Source organism: Trachypithecus francoisi, unplaced genomic scaffold (genome assembly GCF_009764315.1).
Source record: "Trachypithecus francoisi isolate TF-2019V2 unplaced genomic scaffold, Tfra_2.0 Lachesis_group4, whole genome shotgun sequence".
Taxonomy (NCBI): Eukaryota; Metazoa; Chordata; class Mammalia; order Primates; family Cercopithecidae; genus Trachypithecus; species Trachypithecus francoisi.
This window is the reverse complement of record NW_022681469.1, coordinates 28,618,079-28,633,734: the sequence shown is the minus strand read 5'-3', so window position 1 is coordinate 28,633,734 and position 15,656 is coordinate 28,618,079. Positions and strand designations below refer to the sequence as shown.

The 15,656-nt window shown below is 48.4% G+C and overlaps 1 protein-coding gene across 1 annotated transcript; it reads left to right on the top strand.

Moving 5' to 3' along the window:
* The first annotated feature begins 60 nt into the window (after positions 1–60).
* On the top strand, positions 61–7,827 carry CPA1 (carboxypeptidase A1). The gene is made up of 10 exons (XM_033194853.1): positions 61–270; positions 780–861; positions 1,321–1,554; positions 1,805–1,906; positions 3,085–3,186; positions 3,378–3,488; positions 4,226–4,316; positions 4,836–5,035; positions 5,538–5,622; positions 7,536–7,827. Exons 1-10 carry the CDS (start codon positions 206–208, stop codon positions 7,721–7,723), a joined length of 1,260 nt encoding a protein of 419 aa, XP_033050744.1. The 5' UTR covers positions 61–205; the 3' UTR covers positions 7,724–7,827.
* Positions 7,828–15,656: the final 7,829 nt, after the last annotated feature.

The following is a 15,656-nucleotide window of genomic DNA, read 5'->3' as shown; positions in this document are numbered from 1 at the left end:
CAGCTGCCCAGTTCCCTGCCACTTTATCAGGAAGAGTGAGAGGGTGTCAGAGCTCAGAACTCCCACCCCAGCCTCCCCGTGGGACAGGACCCAGGTGCTGGGGGAGAACAGCCCTCGGGAGCAGCCAGGAGTCCTCGGTACTGGGAGGGTTTAAAAGCTGGGGGGCCGACTCGGCCTCAGTCTGACCTTCCCTACCGGCGGCAGCATGCGGGGGTTGCTGGTGTTGAGTGTCCTGCTGGGGGCTGTCTTTGGCAAGGAGGAATTTGTGGGGTATGGATGTGGAGAGGAGGGGGTGCTCTCTGAGGGTGATGGGGAGGACTCAGCCTCCAACCAGTGGAGGAGACAGACAGACACATGGCAACACAGCCAGAGAGGATGGCCTGGCACCACCTGGGACAGCTGGCAGATGAGGAACCAGGGTTGGGAAGAGGTTGTGTCTCCCAAGACAGTCTCCTGAGCCCTGGAGAAATCTGAGCTCTGAGGAGGAGTTTTCAGGAGAGGAGAAAGGAGGAGGCCTGGCTGGCTTGGAACAGAGAAATAGTTCGAACTGGGATCGAGACAGTAACAGTGTCTAGAAGTTTCTAAAGATGGGGAGAGAAGGGGTGAGGGAGCCCAGGCCTCTCCTTGCTGAGACCCTCAGTGCTTTCCCCTGCCCAGCCCAGAGGACCAAGCCCAGTCCAGGGATTCTGGGCTGCTGCCTCCCTCCTGCACCTGGGGAGTGCTCGTGGCCAGGGCAGGTGCGGTCTTGGGTGCTCACTCCCCACTCCCACTCTGCCCAGGCATCAGGTGCTCCGAATCTCTGCAGCCGATGAGGCCCAGGTGCAGAAGGTGAAGGAGCTGGAGAACCTGGAGCATCTGCAGGTCAGAAGAGGGGAAAAGGGCTCTCCGAGGCCCCAGGGTATCAGCTGGGGCCACCTCAGGTCCCCACCAGCCTCTGCGGCCAACTGTGCTTGAGCGCTCTCCACCCAACAAGGAGACATGGAATTGACCCTGTTAGGAAGCGACTTCAACCCCACAGCTCCAGAGTCTTGCTGCCCTTGAGCACCTAGGCAATGTGCCGGGCCCCTTTCCGGTTCCTCCCTCTGCCTTACTGTCTCAAAGGCCTCTCACTCTGCTCCTAGGCCATTTCCCTGACTACACTGGACTCTCCAGTCCCCAGGGTTTCCCCGTCTTTCTCTGCCCCTATTATCCCTGTCCCACCCCCAATTATATGAGAACTTCTGGCACCAACAGCGCCTCCCAGGCCAGCCCTGTCCCTGCTTGCTGTCCTGGCTGCTGCCCCCAGCCCGCTGTGACCGCGCCGGCTCTTGTCCTCCCCAGCTGGACTTCTGGAGGGGCCCTGCCCACCCTGGCTCCCCCATCGACGTCAGAGTGCCCTTCCTCAGCATCCAGGCGGTCAAGATCTTTCTGGAGTCCAATGGCATCAGCTATGACACCATGATTGAGGACGTGCAGTCGCTGCTGGACGAGGAGCAGGAGCAAATGTTCGCCTTCCGGTCCCGAGCGCGCTCCACCGACACCTTTAACTACACCACCTACCACACCCTGGAGGAGGTGAGGGCGCCCCTAGCGGCCGCTCCCCGCAGCAACCAGCTCTTCGTCATGGCTGGCAGGAACTGGGCAGGGGCAGGGCCAGGGCCAGCCTGGGTGTGCGCAGCACCTGCTCTGTTTCCATGTGGCCTGTGTGGTCGTAGCTCCATTGCATTGCAGGGCTCACAGCAGTCTGGGATGGTGGAGCTGCTAAGGGAAGCATCTGGGTGCCTAGAAGCTATTAAGGCCAGTTGTCTCTTCTTTCCCACCTCAGATCTATGACTTCCTGGACCTGCTGGTGGCGGAAAACCCACACCTTGTCAGCAAGATCCAGATTGGCAACACCTATGAAGGGCGTCCCATTTACGTGCTGAAGGTAACATCCACATGTGGACATACACATGGGAGAATGGACCCACACGTGGCATCCGTGATGGGCGTGGGCTGTCATGAAGAAATGACGGTCCCAGGGAACACGCTGTTAGATGGACTCCCCATGCAGACATTTGGAAAGGCCTGAGTCTCCACCCTGGTCTTTGCGTGTGTATCCCTGCCCATACACAGACTCTTAGGTGATCCAGTGTTTCCATCAAGTGTCACATTGTGGAAGGTATTGTGGAGTCTGGGTAGTCCAGATAAAGTGTTTTCTTGAGACAGAGTCTCGCTGTGTCACCAGGCTGGAGTGCAGTGGTGTGATCTCAGCTCACTGCAGGCTCTGCCTCCTGGGTTCATGCGGTTCTCCTGCCTCAGCCTCCAGAGTAGCTGAGGCTACAAGCACACACCACCATGCCCGGATAATTTTTTTTTTTTTTTTTTTGAGACGGAGTCTCACTCTGTCACCCAGGCTGGAGTACAGTGGCACAGTGGCACGATCTCTGCTCACTACAACCTCCGCCTCCTGGGTTCAAGCGATTCCCCTGCCTCAGCCTCCCAAGTAGCTGGGATTCCAGGTGTCTGCCACCATGTCTGGCTAATTTTTTGTATTTTTAGCAGAGACAGGGTTTCACAGTATTAGCCAGAATAGTCTCGATCTCCTGACCCTGTGATCCGCCTGCCTCAGCCTCCCAACGTGCTGGGATTACAGGCATGAGCCACTGCCCCTGGCCGATAATTTTTATATTTTTAGTAGAGACAGGGTTTCGCCATGTTGCCCTGGCTGGTCTCAAACTCCTGGGCTCAAGTGATCTACCCGCCTCAGCCTCCCAAAGTGCTGGGATTTCAGGTGTGAGCCACCACGCCCGACCCAGAGAAAGTGTTTTATTTGTGATGTCCCCCAGAGAACTGTCCGAGCAGCAGAACAATGGAAGGGCCAGGGGCCTGGCCAAGTCATATTCACCCCAAGCTTGGGCTGAGGGCAGGAGGCCAGGCTCTGTGGGATCCCTGTCCAGCCCCCAGCCCCACACCCATCTGAGTGATGGCCCCACAAGCAGAGCCTTTACCTGAGATACACAGAGAGCAGGTGGTCTCTGGCCCGGATTGGGGTCTCCTTCAGGGCAGTGAGATGAGGCCCCAGCTGTGAAATTTCCTCTGATCACTCCGCTGCTTCCTCTCCAGTTCAGCACGGGGGGCAGTGGGCGTCCAGCCATCTGGATCGACACAGGCATCCATTCCCGGGAGTGGGTCACCCAGGCCAGTGGGGTCTGGTTTGCAAAGAAGGTAAGGTTGGCGAGGTGAGAAGGGCTCTCACCTGGTGGGGCGTTAGTGTCCAAGGCCCACAGAAGCCTGGGCCTCCCTTTGCCCATCCAGAAGCAGTGACCACAGAGGACATGGGGGAAGGTATCCATTGCTGTGACTTGGCAGATGCCTGGCCCAGCCTACGCTGCCCCTCTGCCCCTCTAACCCCCCAGATCACTCAAGACTATGGGCAGGATGCAGCTTTCACCGCCATTCTCGACACCCTGGACATCTTCCTGGAGATTGTCACCAACCCTGATGGCTTTGCCTTCACCCACAGCAAGGTACCAGCCTTCTCCTGTCCTTGGGGGAAGCAGGATGGGCCTCTGGCTTCTAAGCCGCACAAGTAGCTCACACCTGATCTCAAGCCCCAGAAGTCAAGGGAGAAGCAATCAGACCTGTGCTCTAGCCGAGGGTGTCTCAACTGTGGCATGATTGGCATTTGGGGTGAATGATTCTTTGTCATGGGGGCTGTCCTGTGCATCCAAGGTGTTTCTAGCATCCTAACCTTATACCCATTCAATGCCAGTTGGAGCCCCCTCTTCAGTGGTGACAACCAAAATGTCTTCAGCTATTGCAAAATATCTCAGGGGAGGGTCAAGATTGTCCCCAGTGGAGGCCCACTGCCCCAGACCTTACTTCCTGGTCCTACTTCTGTTTTTATGGCAAATAAAACATCCGACTAATGACACAGGGCCACAATCTTGGCGGGGGACACCTCACGGCTTCTTGGCCACATAGAACCCTCTGGCCAAATGCCATCCTATGGCCTTCCCCACTCTCCTTCACCCGATGCCCCCTCTGCTGATCTTCCTTCCCGACAACCAGCTGGGAGTGGATCCCATCCCAAGCTGTGCCTGTAGCTCAGCTCCCTATCAGGGCACTAGTGTTGAGGGCTTCCGCCTCCAGGGAACCCTCCCCCGAGTCCACTCTGCTCTCTGCAGCCTCTGAACCACCCCCACCCGCACTGTGATGAGCGCCACATGTGCCTCGGGGTGGCTGATCCTGTTTTCTTCCTCAGGATCGCATGTGGCGCAAGACTCGGTCCCTCACAGCAGGCTCCCTCTGTGTTGGCGTGGACCCCAACAGGAACTGGGATGCTGGCTTTGGGTGTAAGGCCCAGAGTGTCTTGGGAACAAGGATGGGACGGCCTGGAATGGCTCCTCACCACTGCTCTTGCTCCCGCCTCTCTCCTGCCCCTGCAGTGAGGGGAGGTTGGGGGGTGGCAGCTCTGCCTCTGAGGGCTCTTGGGGATGGAGGCTGTGCTCTGAGAGTTGGTTGTTACTTGTCTGTAAAAGGCAAGTTCCTTGCAAATGGGCTAAGGTCTGAAATCCTATCTAGGGGGCTTCTAGCTTAACCTGAAGTCCTCCCTCCTTGGCCACGTCTCTGTGAGAACTAGTCTCCACTGAGGAGCCCGTCTTCCCTCCCTGGGTGTGTCCATCAGCTCTGCCCAAACCAGGCTGGGAGGGCAGCACCCCCAGGTTATAGAAGGCCTCTGGGCTTTCCTGAATCCAGGGGTGGGAGTGATCCCTTTTGTACCCACCTCACCCCCAACTCCATGCAAAGAACTGGATTCCAGAAGCCACAGAAACTGGAGGAGCCACACCACCATGCCCTCTGTCCCCTCACAGTGGCCGGAGCCAGCAGCAACCCCTGCTCGCAGACTTACCGTGGCAAGTTTGCCAATTCTGAAGTGGAGGTCAAGTCCATCGTGGACTTTGTGAAGGACCATGGGAACATCAAGGCCTTCATCTCCCTCCACAGTTACTCCCAGCTCCTCATGTATCCCTATGGCTACAAAACAGAACCAGCCCCTGACCAGGATGAGCTGGTAGGCACTGACCTCAGCATGGTCCCTCGTCCCCAAGATGGCTTCGGACAGGCCTGGGCTTTCCCCAGTTAGACCTGCGTAAGGCACAGATACCTCCAGAGTGCCTGACACCTCTTCCTCCCGCAGACCCTGATGGCTTGGGAAGACCGGCAGGGTGGACTACCATTTTTTTCTGAGAAATCGAGGCACAGAAGTGATGGAGTCACTTCTGTCATGTGACAGAGCAAGGGGCAGGGCTAGACTTCGATGTTAGGCACCACATGTGGAGGTACATGTGACTGAAGGGCAGAGAAGGCCAGCTGGACACACTGAAGGGCCAGAAAACTGTGCTGACAGGCTCCCGGGCTGAGCTTGCAGGCTAAGCAGGCTCTGTGCTCCCTGCGAGAGGCCCACGTCTGCAGGGTGCTTCTCCTAGGCTCCCCTGCCAGCCCCCAGACTACCCTGGCCATGCTGTTCCAGAAGCCTGGCCGTGACAGGTGGCCTTGCTTGGTGTTTTGTCCAGGATCAGCTTTCCCAGGCTGCTGTGAAAGCCCTGGCCTCTCTCTACGGAACCAACTTCAAGTATGGCAGCATCATCAAGGCGATTTGTAAGTGGCTATGTGGTCTCTTTTGGTGGGCCTGTGAGGAACATCTGCTGGCTCTTCCTGACCACAGGAGTATCCCTCATGGAAGGAAGTAGCCAAGGGCGCCCAGATCTGCCAACTGCTGGCGAGGGCTGTTCTGAGGGGTGGGCAGTCCTTTTCCGGACATGAACTCTGCTCCCTTTGATACTTTCAGACAAATGTGAATTCCTCTGACAGCTCTTGTCCTCTTGTGTTGGGGCCAAGTCTAGTTTTTTGATTGGATGGGGTGGAAAGTCCTGCTGGGATTTGTAGATCACCAGGAAATTCAACTTAAAAAAACACTTCTCGGGGGCCGGGTGCGGTGGTTCACGCCTGTAATCGCAGCACTTTGGGAGGCCGAGGCGGGCGGATCACGAGGTCAGGAGATCCAGACCATCCTGGCTAACACGGTGAAACCCCGTCTCTATTAGAACTACAAAAAATTAGCCAGGCATGGTGGCGGGTGCCTGTAGTCCCAGCTACTCAGGAGGCTGAGGCACAAGAATCGCTTGAACCCGGGAGGCGGAGGTTGCAGTGAGCTGAGAGCGCACCACTGCACTCCAGCCTGGGCAACAGAGCGAGACTCCATCTCAAAACAAAACAAAACACACCACCAACAACAAAAAAACACTTCTCCTCCAGTGCCCCTCAGTTAGAGAATAGGCCTGATTTATTCCTCACTTATTTATTCATGCACTGCCCCGAGAGGAGCATTACTGAATCAAAATGGAATTAACTCAACAAATGTTAATTGAACACCTACTATGCACCAGGCCCTGTTTCATGCACTTGGGATATAGCCATGAATGAAATAAGCAAAGATCAGGGAACTTTCTAGCCAGGGAGACTGACAATGAACATAAATAAGTAAATGATACAGTATGTGAGGTGACAAATGCTGGGGAGGAAAACTAAAACTAGACCAAGTGAGGTGAATCAGAAACACTGGGGTGGAGGTGGAGCAGGTGGGTTGAAGGGCAGGCCTCTTTGAGAGAGTGACATTTGGGCAAATATTGAAGGAAATGGGTGGAGGATATGGCAGCCAGGAGGCTACCCAGCTAGGAAGAGCCTTCCAGGCAGAGGAACATTCTAGAGCAAAGGCTCTACACTGTGATCTGGCCAGGGATGTTGCTGGAACAACAAGACTGGTGTGCCTGCCTCCAAGTACCTGAAGGTCGAAGCTGGGTAGAGGGCTGACGGGGATGAGCTGCGTACACACCTCACACGCTTCCTGCCTGAGTGCCTAGGTTTTAGTGGACAAGCAGGTCACAGTCTTAATTCAAGGTTGACTTCACTTTTGGACTCCAGGCCTTCTTTGGAAACTGATTCAACTCTGAGTCAAGGTTTTGCTTCATTCAACCTTGTCAAGTTAAATTCTGATATGCAACCTATTGCTCTCTCCCGGGCCAATTCAAAAGTGGCTTCATTACCCACTGTTAATTAGTTTCCCGGGCAAAGTTTCCTCCTAAAAGAAAGACAAGTGGCTTTTGCTTTGACTCTGGCTCTTTGCACTTTCCCCCTTGCAGACCAGCGCCCCAGGGGAACAAATCCTGGTTACCCAAACAAGGAACTCGGGTATATTTAGGGGCTTCACCGAAGTGGTTGTTGGACAGAGGCTGTGTTCAGAGGGGCTTATGCAATTGCAGAGACTTCCTTGCATCCCCCAGTGAATAGGGGAACCATTGCTGGTCTCCGCTTTGGACCTCTTGACTTAGATTTTTTAGTGGGAGTTTCTTGGAAGTGAGGCTGCTTGGTCAACAGCAGACCTTAGTAGACACTGACTCCACTCAGCATTGCACAAGGCACAGAGCTTTGGACAGTGTTGGATCGTTAACCCAACCCATGTAAATGTTCCCAAAGTGATTGACCCTTTCTTTCCTGTTTTACTCCTGCCCCAGATCAAGCCAGTGGAAGCAGTATTGACTGGACCTACAGCCAGGGCATCAAGTACTCCTTCACCTTTGAGCTCCGGGACACTGGGAACTACGGCTTCCTACTGCCGGCCTCCCAGATCATCCCCACGGCCCAGGAGACGTGGCTGGCGCTTCTGACCATCATGGAGCACACCCTGAATCACCCCTACTGAGCTGACCCTTTGACACCCTCCTTGTCCTCCTCTCTGGCCCCACCCAGGCAACCAAATAAAGTTTGAGTGTACCAGGAACAGAATCCTGGGGCTTGCATGTGGAATGCATGTGGCATGTCTGCCTCTTCAAGCTGGGGCAAAAGTGATTTAGTTCCTGCAGGCCTCACTGGAAATGTGTGGGTGGTTGGACTAGATGACCCCTACATTCCCCTGCATTCCAACGTCCTGTGAAGTCGTATCCAAGTGGCGTCTGTTTTAATTAGACCACCCTGAGTTCAGCTCACCAGTGGGATGATTTGTTCATACCTTAGTAGCAAGCAGCAGCCACAGCTGCTAACCAAATGCCTGGCACCCCACAGTGGCGTGGAATTCAGTGTGTACAAAGGTCTAGCTAGCTGTGTCCATTCATCTATAAAAGCAACAACCTGGAAGATGAAATATAATAATCCAGGTGGCCACTGCTGTCCAAAATAGATGTTGCAGTCAAGTAAAACCGATTACTAAAGAGCAAAATATCATCTTCCATTCCTGAATCACATTGGAAGAAAACAATTGGGTTAAATAAAATCATTAACTGAAGATAAAGAACCAATCCAAAGGCCAATGCCAAGACATTTAAAATTTTTAAATTTTTTTGGTAGAGATGGGGTTTTGCCATGTTGCCCAGGCTGGTCTTGAACTCCAGGGCTCAAGCAATCCTCCTACTTTGGCCTCCCAAAGTCCTGGGATTATAGGTGTGAGTCATCGCATTTGGCCAAGGTATTTTATTAACTGTATAAATTAATTATATATTCTGAAGATTTTGCCTTTAGGGATAGAAGTCATCCACTTTTCATTTGCCACATCCTTCCCAGTGTCTTCGGTACGCAGTTCTGCTCCCTCATGTTTCCATCCACCCCACCCCTTCCCATTCTCCTGTTGAGCCCACGGCTCCCAGGATTTAGCTTCCCTTCTTCAGCTTGGCGATCCTGATGCGTGTGATATTACAATTAGCAGCTAGCACAACTACGTAGGATATCCCAAATTGTTTCAAAGCAAGAATCTCCCTTTTGGGCTGGCCACGGTGGCTCACGCCTGTAATCCCAGCACTTTGGGAGGCTGAGGTGGGCAGATCACGAGGTCAGGAGTTCAAGACCAGCCTGGCCAACATGGTGAAACCCTGTCTCTACTAAAAATACAAAAAATTAGCCGGGCATGGTGGGGTATACCTGTAATCCCAGCTACTCAGGAGACTGAGCAGGAGAATCCCTTGAATCCAGGAGGTAGAGGTTGCAGTGAGCTGAGATCGCGCCACTGTACTGAAGCCTGGGTGACAGAGGGAGACTCCATCTCAAAAAGAAAATTTAATTATATTTAAAAATAATAAATGCTTGTGAAATGGAGACATGAAAGTTGTTGTCCACCTCAAAAAAAAAAAAAAGAAAAAGAAAAAAAAAGATTCTCCATATTGTTTCTTATATGGCTTCAGACGTGAATGTGGAGCAGGGGGTTCTCCCACAGACTGCCGGGAAAGTGAGTGGACTGGGGCTGGGGTGAGGGCGGCAGCTTCTCCCTCTAGCAGCCAGGCCAGGTTTCAAGAAGCATCCAGCTCTGTTGACTTGCGTCTTTTCCACATAAAATGGTGGCATGAAGGTCAAAAATGCCTTTAAAAAAAAAAAAAAAAAAGGAACATGGATGGAATTTTCATCTCGGACTTTTATTTAATATTGTTTTTGCTATCAACATTCTAAAAATAAAAAGAATGAGGGCTGGGCACAGTGACTCACACCTGTAATCCCAGCATTTTGGGAGGCTGAGGCAGGGAGATTGCTTGACCCCAGGAGTTTGAGACCAGCCTGGGCAACATAGCGAAACCCCTCCATCTCTACAAAAAACAAAAAATTAGCTGGGTGTGGTGGCATGCACCTATAGTCCCAGCCACTTGGGAAGCTGAGGTGGGAAGAACCCTTGAGCCCAGAAGTTTGCAGTTGCACTGAGCCATGATGGCACCACTGCACTCCAACCTGGACAACAAACAAAGTGAGACCCTGCCTGTCTCTTAAAAAAAAAAAAAAAAAGAATGAGGCTCTATGTATGTGTTGTTACATTTTGTATATATTTGTTACATTGTTACATTATATTGTTTACATAAATTTATAAGCATGTAAGTTTATGAGACAAGGTAAAACGGTGTTTCAGTCTTTACAGAAAGATGACCTAAAAGATTTGACAACACCCTCTTCAAGTTATCTTTTAGAAAATGCTTCCCTTCAATCTGTTTATCAAGAGATTATAACTCTCTTTTCAAAACCCATTTTAACTGCTTAGTTTGGGTGAGTAGGAAGCTGATCATCGTTTGTTTAATGAAGACTGATAAGAGAAGAAATATTAAGTTAGCATGACAATTTATCATTTTATAAAACTGGATCACTAGACTTTGATGGTAGAATTGCTTAATTTAAAATAAACTGTGCTTCCTGACAGCAGGAACCACCTTGTTTGGCATTCAACCCCCAAAAGCATTAACAGTACCTGATACATAGATGCCCAATAGATACCTGTTGAGTGAATGCTGTCTACTTTTGTTAGTGAATTCATAAATGTTATGATCTGTATGTTGTAGGCTTGCTGAAAATACCCTGCACAAGTTATTTTGAATTCCCAGAGTTGAGCAAGTAAGTCTTAAGAAAGCTGAAGCCAAGGAATGAATGTAAATTGCACAAGGGCAAGGATTGCTTTGTTTTGTTCACCATTTAACCCCCACTGCCTGGCCAAGTGCACAGCACATAGTAATAGTATTGATATTAATATCAATAATAATAAATGCTTGGCCAGGTACAGTGGCTCGTGCCTGTAATATCAATACTCTGGGAGGCTGAGGTGGGAGGATTGCTTGAGCTCAGGATTTCAAGACCAGCCTGGACAACACAGCGAGACCCAGTCTCCATAAAAAAACAATTTTAGGCTGGGTGTGGTGGCTCATGCCTATAATCCCAGCACTTTGGGAGGCCGAGGTGGGCGGATCGCTTGAAGTCAGGAATTTGAGATTAGCCTGGCCAGTATGGCGAAACCCTGTCTCTACTAAAAATACAGAAATTAGCCGGGTGGTGGTGCATGCCTGTAATCCCAGCTGCTCGGGAGGCTGAGGCATGAGAATTGCTTGAAACCAGGAGGTGGAGGTTGCAGTGAGCCAAGATTGCTCCACTGTACTCCAGCCGGGGTGACAGAGGGAGACTCTGTCTAAATAAATAAATAAATAAATAAACAAACTGAAATATATTAAAAAATAATAAATGCTTGTTAAATGGAGACATGAAAGTTTTTCTTTTTTTTTGTACTTTCAAGTGTGGGAAGAGATTTACATTTTGTTTGTAGATACATATTTTTACAAATCTATGGGTGAAAACACTTAAAATTCCTAAGTAAAAACATAAAGCTAAAAGAATTTTGGAAAAGACTGCAACTTAAAAATGAAGGTATTGATATCAAAATGTGTTAATACTATCCTAAAAGACAATTTTGGAAAATACTGCAACTTAAAAATAAAAGTATTGATATGAAAATAAGTATTAATAACTTTAAGGAGTTAAAATCATAAAAGGAGTTAAAAAAAAAAAGACGAATATTTCAAAAGAAAAATAGGCTATTCCACTAAGAAGAAACACAAACAAATCAATACATGTATGAAAGATACTGATCCTCTAAGTGATTTCTTGTTAGTTAAGGAGAAATGAAGATATTTTTCTCTCATCAGATTGGCAGAGAATAAAAAGACTGACGACTCCCGCATTAACATGCAGTGCTGGTGGCGTAGACATTGGCACCACCTTCCCGGAGGGCAAATTTGGCAATATAAATCAAAATAGTAAATGTATTGTGTCTTTGACCCAGAAAACCCACATGGAAGAATTTACTTTACAAAAATATTTGGATGGGTTCAAAAATATGTATGTACAAGATTGGAAAAGTAAAAAATAAAATGAACCTAGATAATTACCAGTCTTGATGCTGATCTGACACATCCACACACTGGAACAACATGAAACCATTAAGGGCTGTGTTGACATGGAAAAATGTTCACAACATACTAAGTGACAGAAACTGGCTATAAGATGGAAACGTTATAAAACGATTGTGGTGATGGTTGCACAATTCTGTAAACTTACTCAACATCATTGAATTGTACACTTAAAATGGGTGAATTTAATGGTATGTGATTTATACAATACAGTTACTTTAAAAAAGAAGCTGGATACAAAATATTGAGTCCAGATCCCATCTTGTTTAAAAGACAAACACACACACACACACACCACACACACACACACACACACACGCACGCACAGGCGTTCTCTCTCTCTCTCTCTCTTCCTGGAAGGAGATACCCCCAATAATAATTATGACTAACCTGGGTAGTGGTGGTGGTAGTTTTCCTTTTTATGCTTCTCAGCATTTCTTGCAATGAGCTTTTATGATCAGCTTTTATAATGGGCAGGGAGCGAAGGGAGCTATTTCAAACACAGTAGATAACCTGTGTGTAAAGTTACCTAACATCGGTTTATTATCAACATCAAACAGCTAACTGGCCATCTTAGTTTTTGCTTAGATTCTTTTAATTTGTCTAAACTGATATTTTTCTGCTCTGGTATCATATTTCATCATCTTGCCCAGAATGCTGCTATTTGTCTTATCTTGAGAAAAATGTACACTCCAAGATACAGCTGGAAGCAGCAGTGTTTCTACCAGAGGAAGAGATTACTCAGCTCATGCAGCTGGGGGCCATTCCCCATCCTACACCTTAATGCAGCTTGATGAAAATTCCCAAAAGCCCTTCCTGCTCACATTCAGTTCTTGTAGCAATCTTGGGAATTGATTATGCTAATGCCTATTCACCAGGGCCTTTGAAAGTCTTTTATTTTCAAATGAACTCATTTTACTTTCTACTTAGACCATTACATATGGTTCTCTAACGGCCTGTGGGCCCAATATTGATGGTCCATGAGAATCCTTAGGGTAGTCTCTTGAATTAACACTCAGATATGCATGGCTAGCTTTCTGTCTTTGGCCTAAAGTTAAAATGGGAATGTCATTGAATACAATCCAGATATGACCTCACTGGTCCTTCATCCAGTGCAGGGTTATTCATCGTCCTGGCAATTGTTTTGCAAGGGCGAGTGGGTCGAGGTGGATTTGAAGATGCACAGGGACTCTTGCTTTAAGAACTACAGCAACATCATTCTGTGAACACACTAAGACCCAGATGCTACTCAGATGAAGCTGTAACTACAGCTGTACCAACTGTAACATCCAAATTGGCCAAATCAAGGAGAAGCCCTCAGAAAAGCACAGAGCATGCATCATCAAATCTAAAGAACTGTCAAAGGGTAATGAATTCTTCCCCAAAGCTTTCAGGATCTGCATTAATTTGGCAACTCTAACACTGAATATCATCCAACAACCTCAGTGACTGGGATTGCCAAATGTTTATTGCCAAACTAAAAGGAGAAAATGGAAAGTCTTCTGCTTAACCACAGTAGTGGTATCAGCTACATTTTTAGAAGACGGCAGTAGAATAAGGGCTCTGCTGACAAGGACTGGAGCAAGGAGGTTTGCCTCTGCTTCCCCCGGGAACTCAGGCCTACGGCCATCCCCAATTCACGCAACTTATGTTTCAGCGGAAATCAGAAACATCACCACAAAGGAAAGAAAAGGTCAGGCACAAATCATATCAATATGGTTTACTGAATGAATGGCTCGGCCTATCAGGAAAACAGCCTACTTTTTTCCTCCTACAATATAATTAGAAGTTTGTAATTCTCATTCCTTAAGTGGTACTTCGCAAGGTGTCCATTAACAGACAAAATAAACCTCGGAAACCCTGGAGCACCTGTCTTCAAGACAGGACACCAGACACAGACGGTGGAAATGTGGAAATACGTATTCCCTGGAGCAGATATTTCAGTTCCTGAATTTCCATCGCCTTTTGTGCAGGCAAGCGGAGGAAAGTTTTCAAAAGAATCTCGGGTGACTAGGAGGGGAAAGGAAGCCAATAGCCAAGGGAAAGGTTCATTTTCACAGTAAATTAGAGGCACCACCAAGGGAGAAAACGGCTGTGCCCACCCAGAGTGAGAAGCACAGCGCGGAGTGGCTGAAAGAACACTCTCTGGAATCACAGTTCTCAGGCTGGCTCCTGGCTTTTCAACCTCCTAGCTCAGAGACTGAAGGCAAACCTGAATCACTTAATTTCTACCCGAACCTCAGTCTCCTCATCTGAAAATGGGGGTGCCTGACTCCCTGACTCATCAGACTGTTGTGGAAATTAAATGAGTCAAAACATATAATAAAGAATCTAGGAGCAAAGTAAGCTCTCCACAAACATTGGCTAGTATTATTATTTTCTGGAAATCTTAAAGATTTGAAACAAAAGAGAAAAATAACCCACTCTTGGATGGGGGTGGTGTATGGCCTGTGCGTGCTGAATTCTGGAGGATACTTTAAGCCTGGCAGAGACAGGGTAATAATACCCCCAACAGCTCTCTAGGTACTTCCTGTCGAGGGAGATCTAAAAACCTCAGGGTTTTGAATGCCTCGCCTCCAAAGGCAGGATACACAAGGGGGACAGAAGATAACGAGCTTTCTGGGTCTGCAGAATGACAGACTAGCACTGAGTGGCTACCACAGTGGGCATCACATCCAGACTTCAATCTTGACAGGTTCAATTCATTTATTCATGAACACTTATTAAGGGCCACTGTCATAGGGTTGGTGATTTTCACCCTCTGGGAGCTTATAGTCAAAATAATTGCAACAGGAAGACATATTGATTTCCTTTAAAAGATGCAGCCATCCATCCACAGCATTTGAGAAGTGGACTTCTTCACCTCACATTTTACCAGGTGCCTCAGGACGTTACACAGGTGAGAATTTGCTTCTGCACAGAACAAAGAGGATCAGCAGCAGACAGGGGGGCCATCAGGGGATCACAACGTGACAGATACAGTTTCTTTTTTTTTTTTTTTTTTTGAGACGGAGTCTCGCTCTGTCGCCCAGGCTGGAGTACAGTGGCCGGAATTCGGCTCACTGCAAGCTCCGCCTCCCGGGTTCACGCCATTCTCCTGCCTCAGCCTCCCGAGTAGCTGGGACTACAGGCGCCCGCCACCTCGCCCGGCTAGTTTTTTGTATTTTTTAGTAGAGACGGGGTTTCACCGTGTTAGCCAGGATGGTCTCGATCTCCTGACTTCGTGATCCGCCCGTCTCGGCCTCCCAAAGTGCTGGGATTACAGGCTTGAGCCACCGCGCCTGGCCGACAGATACAGTTTCGAAAACACATAAAATCATGCACTGAAGCCTGTTCTGCCTGAATTCAAGACTGACAAATTTCCACCATTACATTTTGTATGCTGTAACTGACCTGTGTATCCATTTAAAGATGTCGTAAGAATACTTTCAATAATTATTGTAAGTCTAGGAAAGTATTACTACCCAAATGTATTCTGAACATTTTGGAAGCACAATGTTATTTATTGCTTTTGCATGAAAAAATATTTGTTAGTGAAAAATTAATGGACCTGCATGTAAGTACTCAACATGCTCACATAATTAAACTGGTGAATTATAATTATACACGTTTCTGATGTTTCCTGGGGGGCGGGAGTATCATGGGAGTTAAATCTTTGAAAGAATTGGGAAGAAAATAAACACACATTAAAGACACTGAGAACGTTTTGGAACCGGGGAAAGAAAGGTTCTTAATGATTATCTTCAGAGTAGAGCAAGAAGGTGGTCATGGATTTAAATCTAGGTGGACAGAAACTAATTATTCGCTCTAAAAAAGTCAGATAACATAAAAGACAGAATCTATAGCCAATAAACAACATGACAGAAACCAAAACCAACACAAGAAAAATTACCTATGTATTTCTTCCTAGCCTAGGACTCTGATTTCACTTACATT

Coding starts and splice junctions, on each gene's coding strand:
- CPA1 (XM_033194853.1), top strand. CDS start 206: ATGCGGGGGTTGCTGGTGTTGAGTGTCCTGCTGGGGGCTGTCTTTGGC. Junction 4,317..4,835: donor CTGGGATGCTGGCTTTGGGT/GTAAGGCCCAGA, acceptor GTCCCCTCACAG/TGGCCGGAGCCAGCAGCAAC. Junction 5,623..7,535: donor CAGCATCATCAAGGCGATTT/GTAAGTGGCTAT, acceptor CTCCTGCCCCAG/ATCAAGCCAGTGGAAGCAGT.